The following is a 16984-nucleotide window of genomic DNA, read 5'->3' as shown; positions in this document are numbered from 1 at the left end:
CAGAAAACTAAGATCATGGCATCCGGTCCCATCACTTCATGGCAAATAGATGGGGAAAAGGTGAAACAGTGACAGATTTTATTTTCTTGGGCTCCAAAATCAATGTGGACAGTGACTGCAGCCATAAAATTAAAAGGTGCTTGCTCCTTGGAAGAAAAACTATGACAAACCTAGATAACATATTAAAACGAAGAGACGTCACTTAGCTGACAAAGGTCCATATAGTCAAAGCTATGGTTTTTCTAGTAGTCATGTACAGATGTGAGAGTTGAACCATAAAGAAGGCTGAGTGCCAAAGAATTGATGCTTTCGAATTGTGGTGCTGGAGAAGACTCTTGAGAGTCCCCTGGACAGTGAGGATATCAAATTAGTCAATCCTAAAGGAAATCAACCCTGATTATTCATTGGAAAGATTGATATTGAAAATGAAACTCCAATATTTTGGCCACCTGATGCGAAGAGCTGACTCACTGGAAAAGACGCTGATGCTGGGAAAATTGAAGGCAGAAGGAGAAGGGGGTGACAGAGGATGAGACGGTTGGATGGCATCACTGACTCAATGTTTGACATGCAGTCCAGGGGGTTGCAAAGAGTTGGACATGACTTAGCGACTGAATAATGCAGCTCTACTGGAAGTGCTAGGCAAACGTCTGCATGACTTACAGAAAGTATCAGCTTTACATCCTCAACTTCATCTTCCCTCTGAAGATCTGTTTAAAGCAACTTATATAAGAGAAGATCCAGGTTTATGAAAAGAAGGTTCTAAAGAGGAATTCTGTAGGGCAGTTTCTCCAAGTTATCTCTTTACTACTCGAGAGAGGGATGGGAAGTGCTCCACATTCCTCTCTCAGGCATATGAAGGACATCTTAGATAAGGGGTTCCCAGCCTCCAGGATCTAATGCCTGATGATCTGAGGTGGAACTGATATAATAATAACAGAAATGTAACATGTTTGAATCATCCTGAAGCCATTCCCCCCATGCCAGTCTGTGGGAAAATGGTCTTCCACAAAACTGGTACCTGATGCCAAAAAGGTACCACTGCCCTAGAGAACATCAGGAAGAAATTGAGGGTGCCTGCAAAAAAGGCAAGATGGACCTTCTACTCTCTTCAAGAGGCCAGCTATGGAGGTAAAGAGACTTATAGAGTAATTTTTATGCAGCCACCAGGGTGAAGTAGGGTCTTCTGAGATTCTTACGTGATCCCAGGATTTGGGGATCATGGCCCAACACAGAAGCTGATAACTGCTTCTCATTCAATGAATTCTCAAGTTCTGAGGCTGGCTGGGTCTCACCCAGTGGTAAGACAAGTAGAGAAGATAGTGTTGGACTAGTTGTACTTTCCTTTTTAAACAGAACAACTTTTCCACAAGTCTATGAATGTCAAGAAAGGAGTGAGTTTTGCTAACATGCTAGGTCCTGATATTGGCTGACATTTTGGGAGAGGGGAACCTACAAGTAGAAGGCTGTGGGTGGATCTTTGGGGGCAGTAATGGACAAGGGTGCAAGAAATTTGCCAAAGAGTGTGTTGCCTGCATCAGGAACTGTGAAGCATGGAATTTCCCATGGGAGACCTCTATGTAACCCATAAAAAATAAATCCTATGAGATACTTATACATACGAAGACAATGGTAGGTGGACCAGAACAATATTAGGCTCTGCCCCTTTTAGTTTAATTTTATCTTTTCTACCATGACCCTGGGGGAATCAACAAGAACAAAAGAAATAAAAATGGACGTGCCCTCTATTCCCCACTGTTGATGCCTTAACACAAGTCAGGCTTTAGACTGGATTTAGACTGGATTTTTTGGCATACAAATGAGTCCTGATTACCAAAACTGGGCTTGTCCTTGTCACTGAAAGTGACTGGAAAACCATGGAACTTGCTTGAGAGATCTCATGAGCAAGGAAGGAAGTCCTGATGAAGCTTGTGGAATAAAGCGGTTGGAGGTAAGTAAGGCCCTTCCAAGGAACCAGTTACACAAAGTCCGAGACTTGCACGGTTTTTTATGCCCAATAATATTGAGCAAGTAGATCGGTTAGGTATTAGGGTAGGGTAGGGTAGGGTATTAGAAAAAAGCAGGAAGATAACAGAAGTCTAATAAATGAACAGTTGAGATCAAACAAAATTCTTTACAATAAAAAATGGGTTGTACCAACACATTGTTTTGTGTGACATCTACTCTCCCATATTTTCTATCAGAATGAATGACGTTATTACTTATATTCTATAATGTGAAAGTCAAAACTGACACAGAAAGTATGACTGTTGTTTTTATCACTATTTTTTCTTGATTTCAGAACAACAGTCACCAAAGTAGGCTTTTTAGATTTCCCAAAGCACTTCTTTTGACTTATCAATGGATCTGGGGAAAAATGCCAAGAACAATCAATTTAAGAGCTCCAACTAATTCAAGATCATATGTAAAGAGCAATAATATTTCACATTAGACTAAGCCAAAATGATGCTGGGAGGGATTGGGAATGGGAGGAGATGGGGATGACAGAGAATGAGATGGCTGGATGGCATCACCAACGCGATGGACATGAGTCTGAGTGAACTCCGGGAGCTGGTGATGGACAGGGAGGCCTGGCGTGCTGTGATTCATGGGGTCGCAAAGAGTCGGACACGACTGAGAGATTGAAATGAACTGAACCGAAGCCAAAATGAAAATGGGATTAAAAATAAATTATTGACTTATTCACAAACTCCCTATCATATGGCAATTATAGAGTCTCATTTTTTTCCCCTTACATATCTACTTAATGGTAAAGAGATTTGCGACAACCACATGCGGATGTTTTGAATACTTCCTCTGTGACATTGGGCAAGGAAGTTTGGCAATTAGAATCTAGAAACTAGAGTCTGTAATTCTGGATTTTATTTCCAGATCAGAAGCCAAGTTTTAGTGACCCATATAATTTGCTTACTCCTCAGCACCGCATGCTTGATTCTATGTACAGAATGAGGGACCATCTATCTTTCAGGGGACTGGGCAAGTGTCTAATCTGGGCTTGATGTTTTATAACCCTGTGGGGTGAGCAGGGATATACTGACAGCACAGACTAACAGGTAAACCACTTTTGCCTTTCTGTCCCAAGTTATTTTTGCCAGTGTGATGGCAGGTGCCAGGGAGAAAAAGCAAACACATCTGAATGGTGGCAACAGTACCGCCAACCTCGCCAGGAGTGTTCCCTGTAAATACCACCATGGAACTCTCCTGTGCCAAGCAAGGCTACATGCAGTTTCTCTCCTGACACCGCACAATTCATCACCCAGCTAATTGGGAGGGGGCTTAAGGACTTCTACCTAAAGATGGTTTTCAGTAGAGGAGGGGCTTGGTTTGAAGAGATCCTAAGGAACCAGATATCTCTCTCTCCCCCTTAGAAGAATCTCTACAGGTCCAAACAGAGATGAAACTTTTCATGTGATTAGGAGAGAAGCTGGTGATACATTAAAAGCCATACTCTTTCCATTTCGTCTCTCCTGCTGCCTCTGCTGCTGCTGCTCCTGCCAACACATATGCTCTCCACCCCCACGGAGGGCCCCCACTGCCAGTTCTCCATCCACTGCCACCAACAGGAGGACTCATGCATTCATTGCACCTGTTTTATGAGGCTCTCCCAGCTACGTCCACCTGTCTATAAACAGCTCTGGGGGGACTCTGGGACAAGCTAGTGATGGCACGACTCAACACACAATTTATTGGTGACTTCTCGTGGGGGGATGGGATCCCAAGAGAAACAAGAGACTAAATGAGGGGCATTAGTGATACCTCTTGCAAGTCTGGGAACTGCACTGTAATCCTGGATTGTGGGGATGGATTCTGTATCTCACAAATTGAAAATGTAGTTCCTTTGCTCTGGTGCATTTCAGCCACAGCTGTCAATGAAACAAAAAGTTGGAAAATATCCTAGGAGAGGCACAGAAATGGAAAGAGGCAGTGAAGACATTTAGTTGATGTAGGAATTGGAAAAACAGTGAGTAGAGCCAGGAAGGCTATAGAGATTTAAAAGGAAATCACCACAGAAATGGTAAGGACCTAACAGAAGCAGAAAATTAAGAAGTGGCAAGAATACACAGAAGAACTATACAATAAAACTCTTAAAGACCTTGATAACCAAGATGGTGTGGTCACTCACCTAGAACCAGACATCCTGAAATGTGAAGTCAAGTGGGCCTTAGGAAGCATTACTATGAAGTCAGTGGAGGTGATGGAATTCTAGCTGAACTATTTCAAATCATAAAAGATGATGCTATGAAAGTGCTGCACTCAATATATCGGCAAATCTGGAAAACTCAGCAGTGGCCACAGGACTGAAAAAGGCCAGTTTTCATTCAAATCCCAAATAAAGACAATGCCAAAGAATTGCCACACAATTACACTCATTTCATATGCTAGCAAGGTTATGTGCAAAATCCTTCCAGGTATGTTTCAGCAGTTTGTGAACTGAGAATTTCCAGATGTACAAACTGAGTTTAGAAAAGTCAGAGGTACCAGAGATCAAATTGCCAACATTTGTTGGACCATGGAGAAAGCAAGGGAGTTCCAGAAAAAAATATCTACTTCTTCTTCATTGACTACATTGACTGTATAGATCACAACAAACTTTGGAAAATTCTTTCACCTTTCTCCTGAGAAACTTGTATGCAGGTCAAAAAGCAACAGTTAGAACTGAACATGGAACAATGGACTAGTTCAGAATTGGGAAAGGAGTACATTAAGGCTGTATATTATCACCCTGCTTATTTAACTTATATGCAAAGTACATCATGCAAAATGATCGGCAGGATGACTCACAAGCTGGAATCAAGATTGCTGGAAGAAATATTAACAACCTCAGATATGCAGATGATATCACTCTAATAGCAGAAAGTGAAGAGGAACTAAAGAGCTTCTTAATGAAGGTAAAAGAGAGGAGAGAAAAAGCTGACTTGAAACTCAACATTCAAAAAACTAAGATCATGGCATCCGGTCCCATATCTTCACAGCAAATAGAAGAGGAAAATGTAGAAGCATTGAAAGATTTTATTTTCCTGGGCTTCAAAATCACTGTGGATGGTGACTGCAGCCATGAAATTAAAAGACACTTGCTCCTTGGAAGGAAAGCTATGACAAACCTAGATAACAAATTAAAAATCAGAGCTATCACTTGGCTGACAAAGGTCCAAGTAGTCAAAGCTATGGTTTTTCCAGTAGTCATGTATGGATGGGAAAATTGGATCATAAAGAAGGCTAAGCACTGAAGAATTGATGCTTTCAGACTATGGTGCTAGAGAAGGCTCTTAAGAGCCCCATGGACTACAAGGAGATGAAACCAGTCAATCCTAAAGAAATCAACTGATTATTCTTTGGAAGGACTGATGGTAAAGCTGAAGCTCCAATACTTTGGCCACTTGATGCAAAGAGCTGATTTGTTGGGAAAGACCCTGATGCTGGGAAAGGTTGAAGGCAAAAGGAGAAGGAGGCAGCAGAGTATGAGATGGTTAGATATCATCACTGACTCAAAGGACATGAATTTGAGCCAAGTCAGGGGAGACAGTGGAAGACAAAGGAGCCCGGCATGCTACAGTCCATGGGGTCTCAAAGAGTTGGATATGACTTAGCAATTGAAAAGCAACATTAACACGTGAGCAGCAGAAACTCAGAAGCAAAGAAACTTAAAAGCCTGAAATGCCTAGTAGTAAAAAATCTGTGTCTCAGACTTGACTTCTGAGCCCAATAACCCAGCTGCATGGCAGACTTCTCTCATACAGTAGAAGGTAGTATAGAGTATTGACAAATTGAATAGAGTACTCAATGACTATTTGACAAATTGAATTGAATGGCCAATAACATGTTCTTGACCCTGAGGGTCCAATATACTAGTATAGAAAGAAGTAATGCTATTTTGAATAGGAAGAGATGGACCTCAAATATAGGAGGAGGGATTTGGATAGGCTAAAGGGAACATTCTTCTCTGATAATGAGGAATTGGAAAGAAGAACCTCGAGAATCTCTTTCTTTAGGTATCTTAAAAAAATGGTTGAACACATTCTCTTGGGGACACAGGAATGGATGAAACTCAAAGACAATAGTTTGTTTTCCTGATTACTTCTTTCAAAGATGTCAGTCCATAAAGAGTCATGGAAACTTGGTCTAGTGACCAGAATGTCATAACTCTAGCCTGATTGCTTTGTGGAATATGTCCTTGATTGCTAAAAAGTTCAAATGGGACTCTTCTTGATGACCCTAATGAAATTTCCTCTTGGGATATTCAGGGACAAAGACCCAGGTTTTGAGGACCACTTTGAACACAAACACATACATACACTCAAAAGCAGAATTCAGAAATACTGTTTCTCAATTATTCTGCTCTTCTTTCTAGCACTGCAAAGATTAATCTTTAGAAAAATGGAGGAATAAAGCCATATTGGTCTGGTAAATGAATGTTGGGGAAGGCCCATATACCAAGAGACATGCAAGGCTTAAAGCTTGAGGCTATAAACCTTCCTCTTTTGAAGGAACTTTTTAGTGTGATAAAAACAGAACCAAACAAATTAAATAAAGAACATAGTTCATTGAATACTTTGAGTATTGTACTGTAAAATGAAACTGGATATGAAGGGATGTGGTCTTCCCAGGTAGCTCAGTGGTAAAGAATCCGCCTGCCAATGCAGGAGATGCAGAAGTGGGTTCAATCCCTGGGTTGGGAAGATCCATTGGAGAAGGGAATGGAAGCGCACTCCAGTATTCTTGCCTGGGAAATCCCATGGTCAAAGGAGACCGGCGGGCTGCAGTCCATGGGGTTGCAAAGAGTAGAATGTGACAGCAAATAAACAAACAATGTGAAGGGATGACTTAGAGGCTAAGTCATGCTGGAATTCCAGTAGAACTTTCTGAGAGATTAAATGCTTAGGCTCATATCTATGAAAGCCATATTTAAAAGATTAGAAGTTTAATAATTGCAATATTGGTGTTGTCAATAAAATATATTTAAATTAAGATGTCTCATTCAGAAAGCTCCTGTCAAGGATTTTTCAGTGTTCTTTCAAGGTGGAAGTTGAGGACATGAATCCAAGGGTATGGTGGGAGATAATAGATTTCCTCATGGATCACACACTCCAAAAGAACTCCTACGCTTAAGAATGTTGCTTCTAATCTTATAATGAGGATACTGTTAAATGTAATATAAAAGACCATGATATAAAAATTAAGTGTCAAATAAAAAATAAATTCTTAACTCTAAATATAAGTGAAGATTTCTTTCTGATATAAATTTCAGCAAAATCTTTTTGGATCCACCTCCTTGAGTAATGAAAATAAAAACAAAAATAAATGGGACCAAATCAAACTTACAAGCTTTTGCACAGCAAAGGAAACCATAAACAAAATGAAAAGCGAACATAAACAATGGGAGAAAATATTTGCAAATGAAGTGACTGACAAGGGATTAATCTCCAAAATTTACTAACAGCTCATGCAGCTCTCTATAAAAAAATAAACAACCTAATCAAAAAATGGGCAGAATATCTAGACATTTCTCCAAAGAAGACATACAGATGGCCAAGAGGAATATAAAAGATGCTCAACATTGATAATTATTAGAGAAATGCAAATAAAAAATTACTGTCACCTCACACCAGTCTGAGCGGCCATTATCAAACATTCTATAAACAATATTTGCTGGAGAGAATGTGGAGAAAGGGAACTTTCTTATACTGTTCCTGGGTATATAAATTGGTACAGCCACAAAGGAGAACAGTATGGAGGTTCCTTGTAAAACTAAAAATAAAACTACCATATGGTCCAGCAATCCCATTCCTGGGCATTAGAGTTTTCTAATTTGAAAAGACACAAGCACCCCAGTATCCACTGCAGTACTATTTACAATATCTAAGGCATAGAAGCAACCTAAATGTCCTTTGACAGAGGAAAGGATATAGAAGATGTGGTAAAGGACTATTGTGTGTGTGTGTTAGTCGCTCAGTTGTGTCTGACTCTTTGCGACCCCATGGACTGTGGCCCACCAGGCTCCTTCTTCCGAGGGATTCTCCAGGCAAGACTACTGGAGTGGGTTGCCATTTCCTTCTCCAAAAAGGCTGATGAAAGTGTGTAAAATCAAGATGATAACTGTACTTAGCAGCAGAGTCGCAATAAAGCATCACTGAGATCTGAGGAAGTATTATCTTCTTAGGAGTTCCTGCTTTGGACTGAGTTAGCTTGAGACAGTGAATCACTCGTGTTCTAAATCCATCAACAGGAACACAGATGCTCTATTTGTCATAAATATCTATTAAACCTTTTAAACTGACAGCTAAGCCATGCCGAATTAAGAAGAATCTGGGCCCACATTTTCCTTCTCTGCTGTTATAATCACGGCTGCTCGGGGCTGGCCCCAAGCCTACCAGGCCTGTCTGCCGTGACCCGGCTTCCCGGTCGGGCTCCTGGACGGGGAGACACAAGACCCCCGCAGGCAGCAGACCCGCAGCCGTGAGGACCCCTGACCTCGGACCATACAGGTGGGCGGGGACTGCCCGCGCCCCAGCAGCACTTACCTGACTCAGAGGATGCCCCACCGGGCTACTAGGCCCGGAAAGAGAGGGAATGCTTTAGGATCACAGACTCAGCCATAAAAAAAAAAATGAAAGAATGACATTTGCCACAACATAGATGGATTTAGAGATTAAATTTCTAAGTGAAGTCAGAGAATGAAAAATATCATATCACTTATATGTGGAATCTAAAAAAAAAAATGATACAAATGACCTTATTTGCAAAACATAAACAGACTCACAGACTCAGAGAACAAATTTATGGTTACCAAAGATGAAATGTAGGGGAGGAGGGGTAAGTGAAGAACTTGGGATTAACATATACAAACTATATATAAAATATAAAGCCTTGTTGATAGTCAACAAGGACCTACTGTATAGCATAGGAACTCCACTCAACATTCTGCAATTACTTATATGGGAAAAAATGGATATATGAAATACATGACCGAATCACTTTGCTGTGCACCTGAAACTTATACAACATTGTAAATCATCTATATCCCAATATAAAACAAAAATTAAGTTATAAATGAAGATTTCTTTAATTAATACATTGCTTATTTCTTAGTCATATGAGAAATTTGAACATTGGATAGTGAGAAAATATTACATTTTATTCATTTATGAAGATTCTTCTGGAGTTTCATTAAAATATGTTTGCCTCACCTTATTTCGACATTTTGGGTATCCTCTATAAGATAACCTTCATGAAAATTGGGCTTCCAAAACTGGAAGCATAGAAAATGATCCAGTCTTTGAAAATGATGCTTTTTGTTGTCCAGTTTTTCTTCCTTGTGAGGGGTTTTCATATTTAGTACAGTCATCGCTCATTTTGAAAACCATGTGTATTTCACTCCCAAGACCACAATGTTTCATCTTTCCCATGAAATCCCTTCAATCTTAGGGTTTCCTGCTGACCTCCCAGAGCATTTCTTTCTGTCTTTCCTATTTTGTTAATATCTGCTACCTGTCCATCATTCTGCCCAATGCTGGGGAGAAGTCAGCGCTGCCAACTAATATCTATGAGACATAATTTGATTGATTTGGGGTTTTACAGATCTTTGCTAAGATTAAATTTTTTAAATAAAATAATAATAAATAATCATTAGAAAAAATAAAAAATAAAGAATTATATGAAGCAAAATGTAAAACTGTCTCCTCTCCCTATAGGCAGCCTTATTGATAAGGGCAAAGAAGTTCCTTGTCCCAGTATATCTCCCCTCTATACTTACAATTTTCTAGAACTTTTTATACAAATAGAATCACATTTATGAACTTTCCAGAGCATTTCTTGCTTAACACTTCTGATGTATGATAATTTTCTGTGTTGTGGTTTGTGACCAGTAGGTGGTGGGGTTTGGGATCTGAATCCCAGTGTGGTGGATATTATGGGCTGTAACCCACTACTTGGCTTACTTTTTAGTGTTCAATTCTCATCTCTGCAATAAGAGAGAAAGCTCCCTGAGAGAAGGACCATCCTGTTTTTAGTATCTCCTATAGAACATAAGGCTATGCCAGGTATAAAGAAAGCTCTTAGGATATAGAAGGTAAATTGAATTAAGTGGTGGTATGGGCCAGAGGAGGCCAACCCTGAAAAATCACCATTAAGTTACAGTGCATGTGATGTATATGTATAATGATATCTATATATCTAGATAGGTATATCTAGAAATTAAATTTTCTTTTTCCTCAAAGAGTCAATAATATCATATTTACATATGTGACATGTCTAATTTTATCTGAGCTTCATCCCTGTGAGGTGCAGAGGGAAACATTTAATACTTCCATTTAATGGGTTTGGAAGTAATGCAAAGAGAGATTCAGTTATTTTTGGCAGAGTCCCTTGGACTGCAGGGAGATCCAACCAGTCCATTCTAAAGGAGATCAATCCTGGGTGTTCATTGGAGGGTCCGATGCTGAAGCTGAAACTCCAATACTTTGTCCACCTCATGCGACGAGCTGACTCACTGGAAAAGACTCTGATGCTGGGAGGGATTGGGGGCGAGAGGAGACAGGGACGACAGAGAATGAGATGGGTGGATGGCATCACCGACTCTATGGACATGAGTTTGAGTGAACTCCGGGAGTTGGTGATGGACAGGGAGGCCTGGCATGTTTTGATTCATGGGGTTGCAAAGAGTCGGACACGACTGAGCGACTGAACTGAACTGAACTGAACACAGATTAACTATGATCTGAACACTGACTGGTCTCCAGTATCTCCTATACTTAGTTCAGTATCCTGTCCCCATGACTACTTTGCAACTTTTGCACCTAACAATTCCCATATATTTAAGCATCAAGAAAATAAAAATGATAAGCCAGCTAAGAAAATTAATGTCAACATATTAATCATTTAAGTACCTATTCTTAGACACAATGGAATATTTCAGCCATTCAGTTCAGTTCAGTTTAGTCGCTCAGTCATGTCCGACTCTTTGCGACCCCATGAATCACAGCACGCCAGGCCTCCCTGCCCATCACCAACTCCCAGAGTTCACTCAAACTCATGTCCATCGAGTTGGTGATGCCATCCAGCCATCTCATTCTCTGTCGTCCCCGTCCCCTCCCACCCCCAATCCCTCCCAGCAATAGAGTCTTTTCCAGAGAGTCAACTCGTCGCATGAGGTGGCCAAAGTATTGGAGTTTCAGCTTTAGCATCAGTCCTTCCAATGAACACCCAGGATTGATCTCCTTTAGAATGGACTGGTTGGATCTCCTCGCATAAAAAGGAAGAAAACTCGGTTAAATGTACAGCCATGGATAGACATAGAGACTGTCATACAGAATGAAGTCAGAAAGAGAAAAGCAAATATATATTAATGTAAATATGTGGAATCTAGGAAAATAGTACAGATGATCTAATTTGCAAAGCAGAAACTGAGACACAGACATAGAGATGAAGCATATGGATACCAAGGGTGAAGGGAGGGGTGATAGGATGAATCAGGAGACTGGAATTGTCATATATACACTATTGATGCTATGCATAAAATACTAACCAAAGGGAAAAAAATAGATAGCAAACAAGAACCTACTTTATAACACAGGGAACTCTATTCCATGCCCTGTGGTGACCTAAATGGGAAAGGAAATCCAAAAATGAGGGGAAATATGTATATGTCTGCTGCTGCTGCGTCACTTCAGTCGTGTCCAACTCTGTGTGACCCCATAGACAGAAGCCTAGCTGGACCATAAAGAAGGCTGAGCACTGAAGAATTGATACTTTTGAACTGTGGTGCTGGAGAAGACTCTTGAGAGTCCTTGGACAGCAAGGAGATCAAAACAGTCAATCCTGAAGGAAATCAACCCTGAATATTCACCAAAAGGACTGATGCTGAAGCTGAAGCTCCAATATTTTGGCCACCTGATGTGAAGAGCCAACTCACTGGAAAAGACCCTGATGCTGGGAAAGATTGAAGGCAAAAGGAGAAGGGGACAACAGAGATGGTTAGATAGCATCACCAACTCAATGGACATAAGTTTGAGAAAGCTCCAGGAGATAGTGAAGGACAGGGAAGCCTGGTGGGCTACAATTCATGGGGTTGCAAAGAGTCGGACATGATTTAGGAATTGAACAACAACAATAGTTAATTCACTTTGCTGTACAGTAGAAACTATTAATAACAGAACATTGTAAAGCAGGTACACTTCAATAAAAATTAATTAAAAAAATCTAAGTACCTGTTATTCTTTTTTTGTTTTTTCTAAAGTTCTTACCATCACTGTGAAAGCATGCACAGCAGAGAAGTTCAAGGTCGGGTCATCAGTTCTCTGTTGGTAAACCACACGATACTGGAAGATGATGCCATTGGGAGAGTCTGGCTCGGTCCAGTTCAGCAGAACTGAATGGGCACCGGTGACTTGAGCCCAAGGTGCTGGGAAATGTTGAGGTGGGGCTTCCAGAGTCCGTGCTGATGACCACAGACTCTCCACAGAGCCCCTGGAGTTACAGGCTCTGACCCGATATTCATAGAGTGTGAAAGGCCTCAAAGTGTCTGCATCATCAATAAATTTGAGGGCTCCTTCTGACCAGACAAACACAAGGGCTTCCTCTTCAATGCCAGTAGGACGTCTGAAAGGAAACCAGGAAGGAATCAGTGACACCGTACACTCAAGAAGGTTTGTGGACAAAGTAAGAAATTGCTTTTTAGAAGAATTTGTCACAAACTCAATTTTTCAACAGTCCTGTTAACAAATGAACACGGTAAGTCTAATAATAGGAGTTTGCTTCGGAACTCTTTAAAGGGTAAAAGTCAAATTTATTTCAGATGGCTTCTCCAAAACCTAGTAAAAAGCAGAGTATGCTCAAAAAATTTTTTCAACTATCTAAGAAAGGAATTTAGTCCCATCTTTAGATTTTACTGATGTCAAAACTAGGGCTCATGAAGTCAGACAGAAAAAACAAGTAACTATCACTTTGTTGTACATCTGAAACTAACACAACATTTTAAATCAATTGTATTTCAACCTCCCCCACCCCACCCCCCCCAAAACCCCTAAGGCTCATGCAAACTCTTTTGGTACTCAATATATAGAGCATTGGAGAAGGCAATAGCAACCCACTCCAGTATTTTTGCCTGGAGAATCCCATGGACACCAGGGCCTGGCAAGCTACAGTCCAGGGGGTTGCAGAGTCGAACATGACTGAGTGACTAACCCCCCCCCCCAACACACACGTAGAGCATTAAATGTCTAAGTAAGAGAAATGGAATTGTCAGTTGTTAGAATGACCCCAAACAGGTGATATGATATTTGGAACAGATACTTGCTAATCTGGGTATAAAATCATGGTGCAGACCTGACCAGAATGGGAAGTTTCTGAGGTTGTGGTTGGTCTCATTCTGTGTTACTAGCATCTGAACCCAGTAAGCTCAATAAAACTTTTTTAAAAATTATAGTTAATTTACAAAGGTGTGTTAATTTCTACTATACAGCAAGGTGATTCAGTAGATACATTCTTTTTTATATTCATTTCCATTATGGTATATCTGAGAATATTGAATATAGTTCCCTGTGCTTTACAGTAGGACCGTGCTGTTTATCTATTCTATATATAACAGTTTGCATCTACTAACCCCAAACTTCCAGTCCAAATAATTTTTTGAATGAATGGCCCAAAGGCATATAATTCCATGGCTTTTCTGCATCTTTGCCTCATCTCTATCAACCCTTCTTTCCTATGAGGGTAAGTATTCTAGGTTGGGGAAGAATTGTACCCAAGGGATGACCCTTTCCTCGATTCGCTTCATCTCCAGTTGAGAAGAGATTGATGAATAAATCAGTATTTTCCAGGCTGTTAGGGGTATTTAATTAACTCACTCTTCAGATGCTCGCATGTTCACATGCTGCCATATCAGATTAAGCATCAAAATGGAAAGGGTTATTAAGACAAAGTAAATGACAGTACCTTTCAAGAAAAGGCAGGATATTTAAAATCTTTGGCTTTGAAAGTTTGATGATCCTCAAGTTGATAAGTCACTATGACCTAGGAAAGAGCAATGACAGTCTACCTGCTGGAGGCTGTGGAGAATTCACAGATAATCCCAGCGACCTGCAATTACGGTTCAACAACCCGCTTCATTATTCCTTGCCACCATGCCTGGGCCAGACTGCATCCAGGATAGGTGTGCAGGGTTCGGCCTTTGTACCTGCTGCTGATACCAGGTACCAGGTGTGTCAGTGGGATGGATCCATCCTAATGAGGACCACAGGGCTCACAGCCAAAAACGCCTCTCAGTAAGTTTTTCAAAAGGTGTTTGCTGAGAACATGATGCAGTAGACAAACACATGAACCTCTATGGGAAAATAAAATGGTCTGTTTTGTCTGGCTTCAAACTTTCTATGACAATTGAATGAATTTTTGTTAAACTCTCATGAATTCCTACATTGAGGTGTAGCCACAGTCGTCATAAAACTGACATTCTATTAAAAAAGTAAAGAAAAAACAAAACAAAAAGAAAAAAAAGTAGGAGAAAACATAAAAAATAAAAAAAAAGAACACACACATAGTAGATATTCTGTTTTTAAATTCCCTGTTTAATTGAAGGATAAGTGCTTTGCAGAATTTTGTTGTTTTCTGTCAAACCTCAACATGAATCAGCCATAAAATATACACATATCCCCTCCCTCCTGAACCTCCCTCCCATCTCCCTTCCCATCCCACCCCTCTAGGTTGATACAGAGCCCCTGTTTGAGTTTCCTGAGCCATACAGCAAATTTCCATTGTGGATATTCTTTTAAAAATTGTCTGAAAGTATAAATTTTAAAAATCTGTACTATGTGAGAGATGAAGTATTATGTTAGCCCCACCCAAGTTTATCCACCAAAATAGTTGGAGGATGCAGCCTGGTTAAATATTCAGTTCTGATAAGAAATAATTAATATTATAGTGAGGTAACCATTGGAAGGACTGATGCTGAAGCTGAAACTCCAATACTTTGACCACTTCATGCAAAGAGTTGACTCATTGGAAAAGACCCTGATGCTGGGAGGGATTGGGGGCAGGAGGAGAAGGGGACGACAGAGAATGAGATGGCTGGATGGCATCACTGACTCGATGGACACGAGTTTGGGTAAACTCTGGGAGTTGGTGATGGACAGGGAGGCCTGGCGTGCTGCAATTCATGGGATCACAAAGAGTTGGACACGACTTTACTGAACTGTGGTATAAATACCATCTGTGGTATTAAAAAACATAGGACATTTTTATGTCTGAATGAACTCTGAATAGAAGATGTTGAATAGACAATTATTTCTAATTTATTTAAGATGTAAGCTTCAACTGTTCCTTTAACTGGAAGTGCTTCCTCCTGAACAGTCTGTGTGCAGGAAAATCACATTTCCAGTTCTCTCTGAAGAGCCAAATAGTTGGCTCTGCTTAAGCTCACGTGGGAGATACTTCAGTAATTCCCTCTTCTAATTTGAGTTAATTTAATGTTGCTTAACACTTAGGAAGAAAACAAAAATAATTATTAAACCAGGAACTATATATTTTAAAGGGCATTTATACTTATGTTGTCTTCATGTAGTATAACCTTTTAAAGAACTCCCTACCCTCTTGGAATGCCAGCAGTTCTTAGTGCTTATCTTCAAAAGCAATTAAAATAAAATCCTATAATTTAATGCATTTCCCATAACAATTTAAGATTATGAGACTGCCAACCTTACTTCATGGAGAATATTAAGAATACTCTGAATTTACATAAATAACCAGAAACACCTGTAGTCATAGGAGATGGGTTGTAGGCTTTGCCTTGCCACACCATTAAATGACCTTGGGCAAACTCACCTGTATTCTCTAGTTTTCATTTTACTTTGTAAACTGGAGTAAATAATCTTATAGTGCATAATGTCTAGAATTTTGGTAAGAATTAAATAATTCTTATTTAATTATGCACATGAAAATCACTGGATCAAATGGAATACATAATACAAAGGAAGTTATCATTGAAATGATGTCCAAAGCTGTAAGAGGGTGTGGAGAAAAGGGAAGCCTCCTCCACTGTTGGTGGGGAGGTAAATTGGTGCAGCCACTATGGAGAATAATATGGAGGCTCCTTCAGAAACTAACACTAGAATTACCATATGATCCTTGCAATCCTCTGAGTACAGATCTGGAAAAGACAAAAACTCTAATTTGAAAAGAAACATGCACTCCAGTTTTCACTGCAGTCATATTTACAATAGTCAAGACATGGAAGCAACCTAAATGTCCATCAACAGATTAATGGATAAAGAAGATGTGGTACATATATACAACAGGATATTACTCGGCCATGAGAAAGGACAAAATCATGCCATTTACAGCAACATGGATGAACTTAGAGATTATCATACTAAGGGAAGCAAGTTAGACAAAGACAACTACTGCTTGATATCACTCATATGTGAAAACGAAAATGTGATACAAATAAACTTATTTATAAACAGGAATAGACTCACAGATATAGAAAACAAACTTATGGTTACCAAGGGGGAGAGATGAGGGAGAGGGATAAATTAAGAATTTGGGATTAAAATATACACACTACTATATATAAAATAGACAAATAACAAGGTCCTACTGTATATCACAGGGACTATATTCAATACCTTGTAATAAACCATAATGGAAAAGAATCTGAAAAGAATATATATATGTGTATGTACATACATATATATGTGTGTGTATATATATATAAATGAATCAATTTGCTGTACACCAGAAACTAACACAACACTGTAAATCAACTATACTTCAATTAAAAAGAAGAAATGATGTCCACAGCCAATATTGAGGAAGACAAATCCAGCAGTTGTGTAAAGGCTGCATTGAACAGGGAGTGGCAGCATGTCATCACACAGTGAAGTCATCTCAACAGTCTATATGAGAATAAATGTGAATCCTGAACTAGGCAGCTGGTCCAGGTCTATGGGGTCACACAGAGTCGGACACGACTGAA

At 39.8% G+C, this 16984-nt stretch overlaps 1 protein-coding gene across 1 annotated transcript in view; it reads right to left on the bottom strand.

Annotated features, from left to right (window-relative positions):
- The window catches only part of USH2A (usherin), a 969245-nt gene that overhangs the window by 131033 nt on the left and 821228 nt on the right, over positions 1–16984 (bottom strand). Inside the window, exon 60 of the mRNA XM_055419911.2 lies at positions 12261–12615. Coding sequence (XP_055275886.2) covers positions 12261–12615 — 355 coding nt within the window. The remainder of the gene's footprint in view (positions 1–12260; positions 12616–16984) is intronic.

Source organism: Moschus berezovskii, chromosome 17 (genome assembly GCF_049115385.1).
Source record: "Moschus berezovskii isolate FMDL1 chromosome 17, NW_MosBer_1.0, whole genome shotgun sequence".
NCBI classification, from domain to species: domain Eukaryota; kingdom Metazoa; phylum Chordata; class Mammalia; order Artiodactyla; family Moschidae; genus Moschus; species Moschus berezovskii.
The sequence above is the reverse complement of the archived record's forward strand: the minus strand, read 5'-3'. Positions and strand labels throughout refer to the sequence as shown.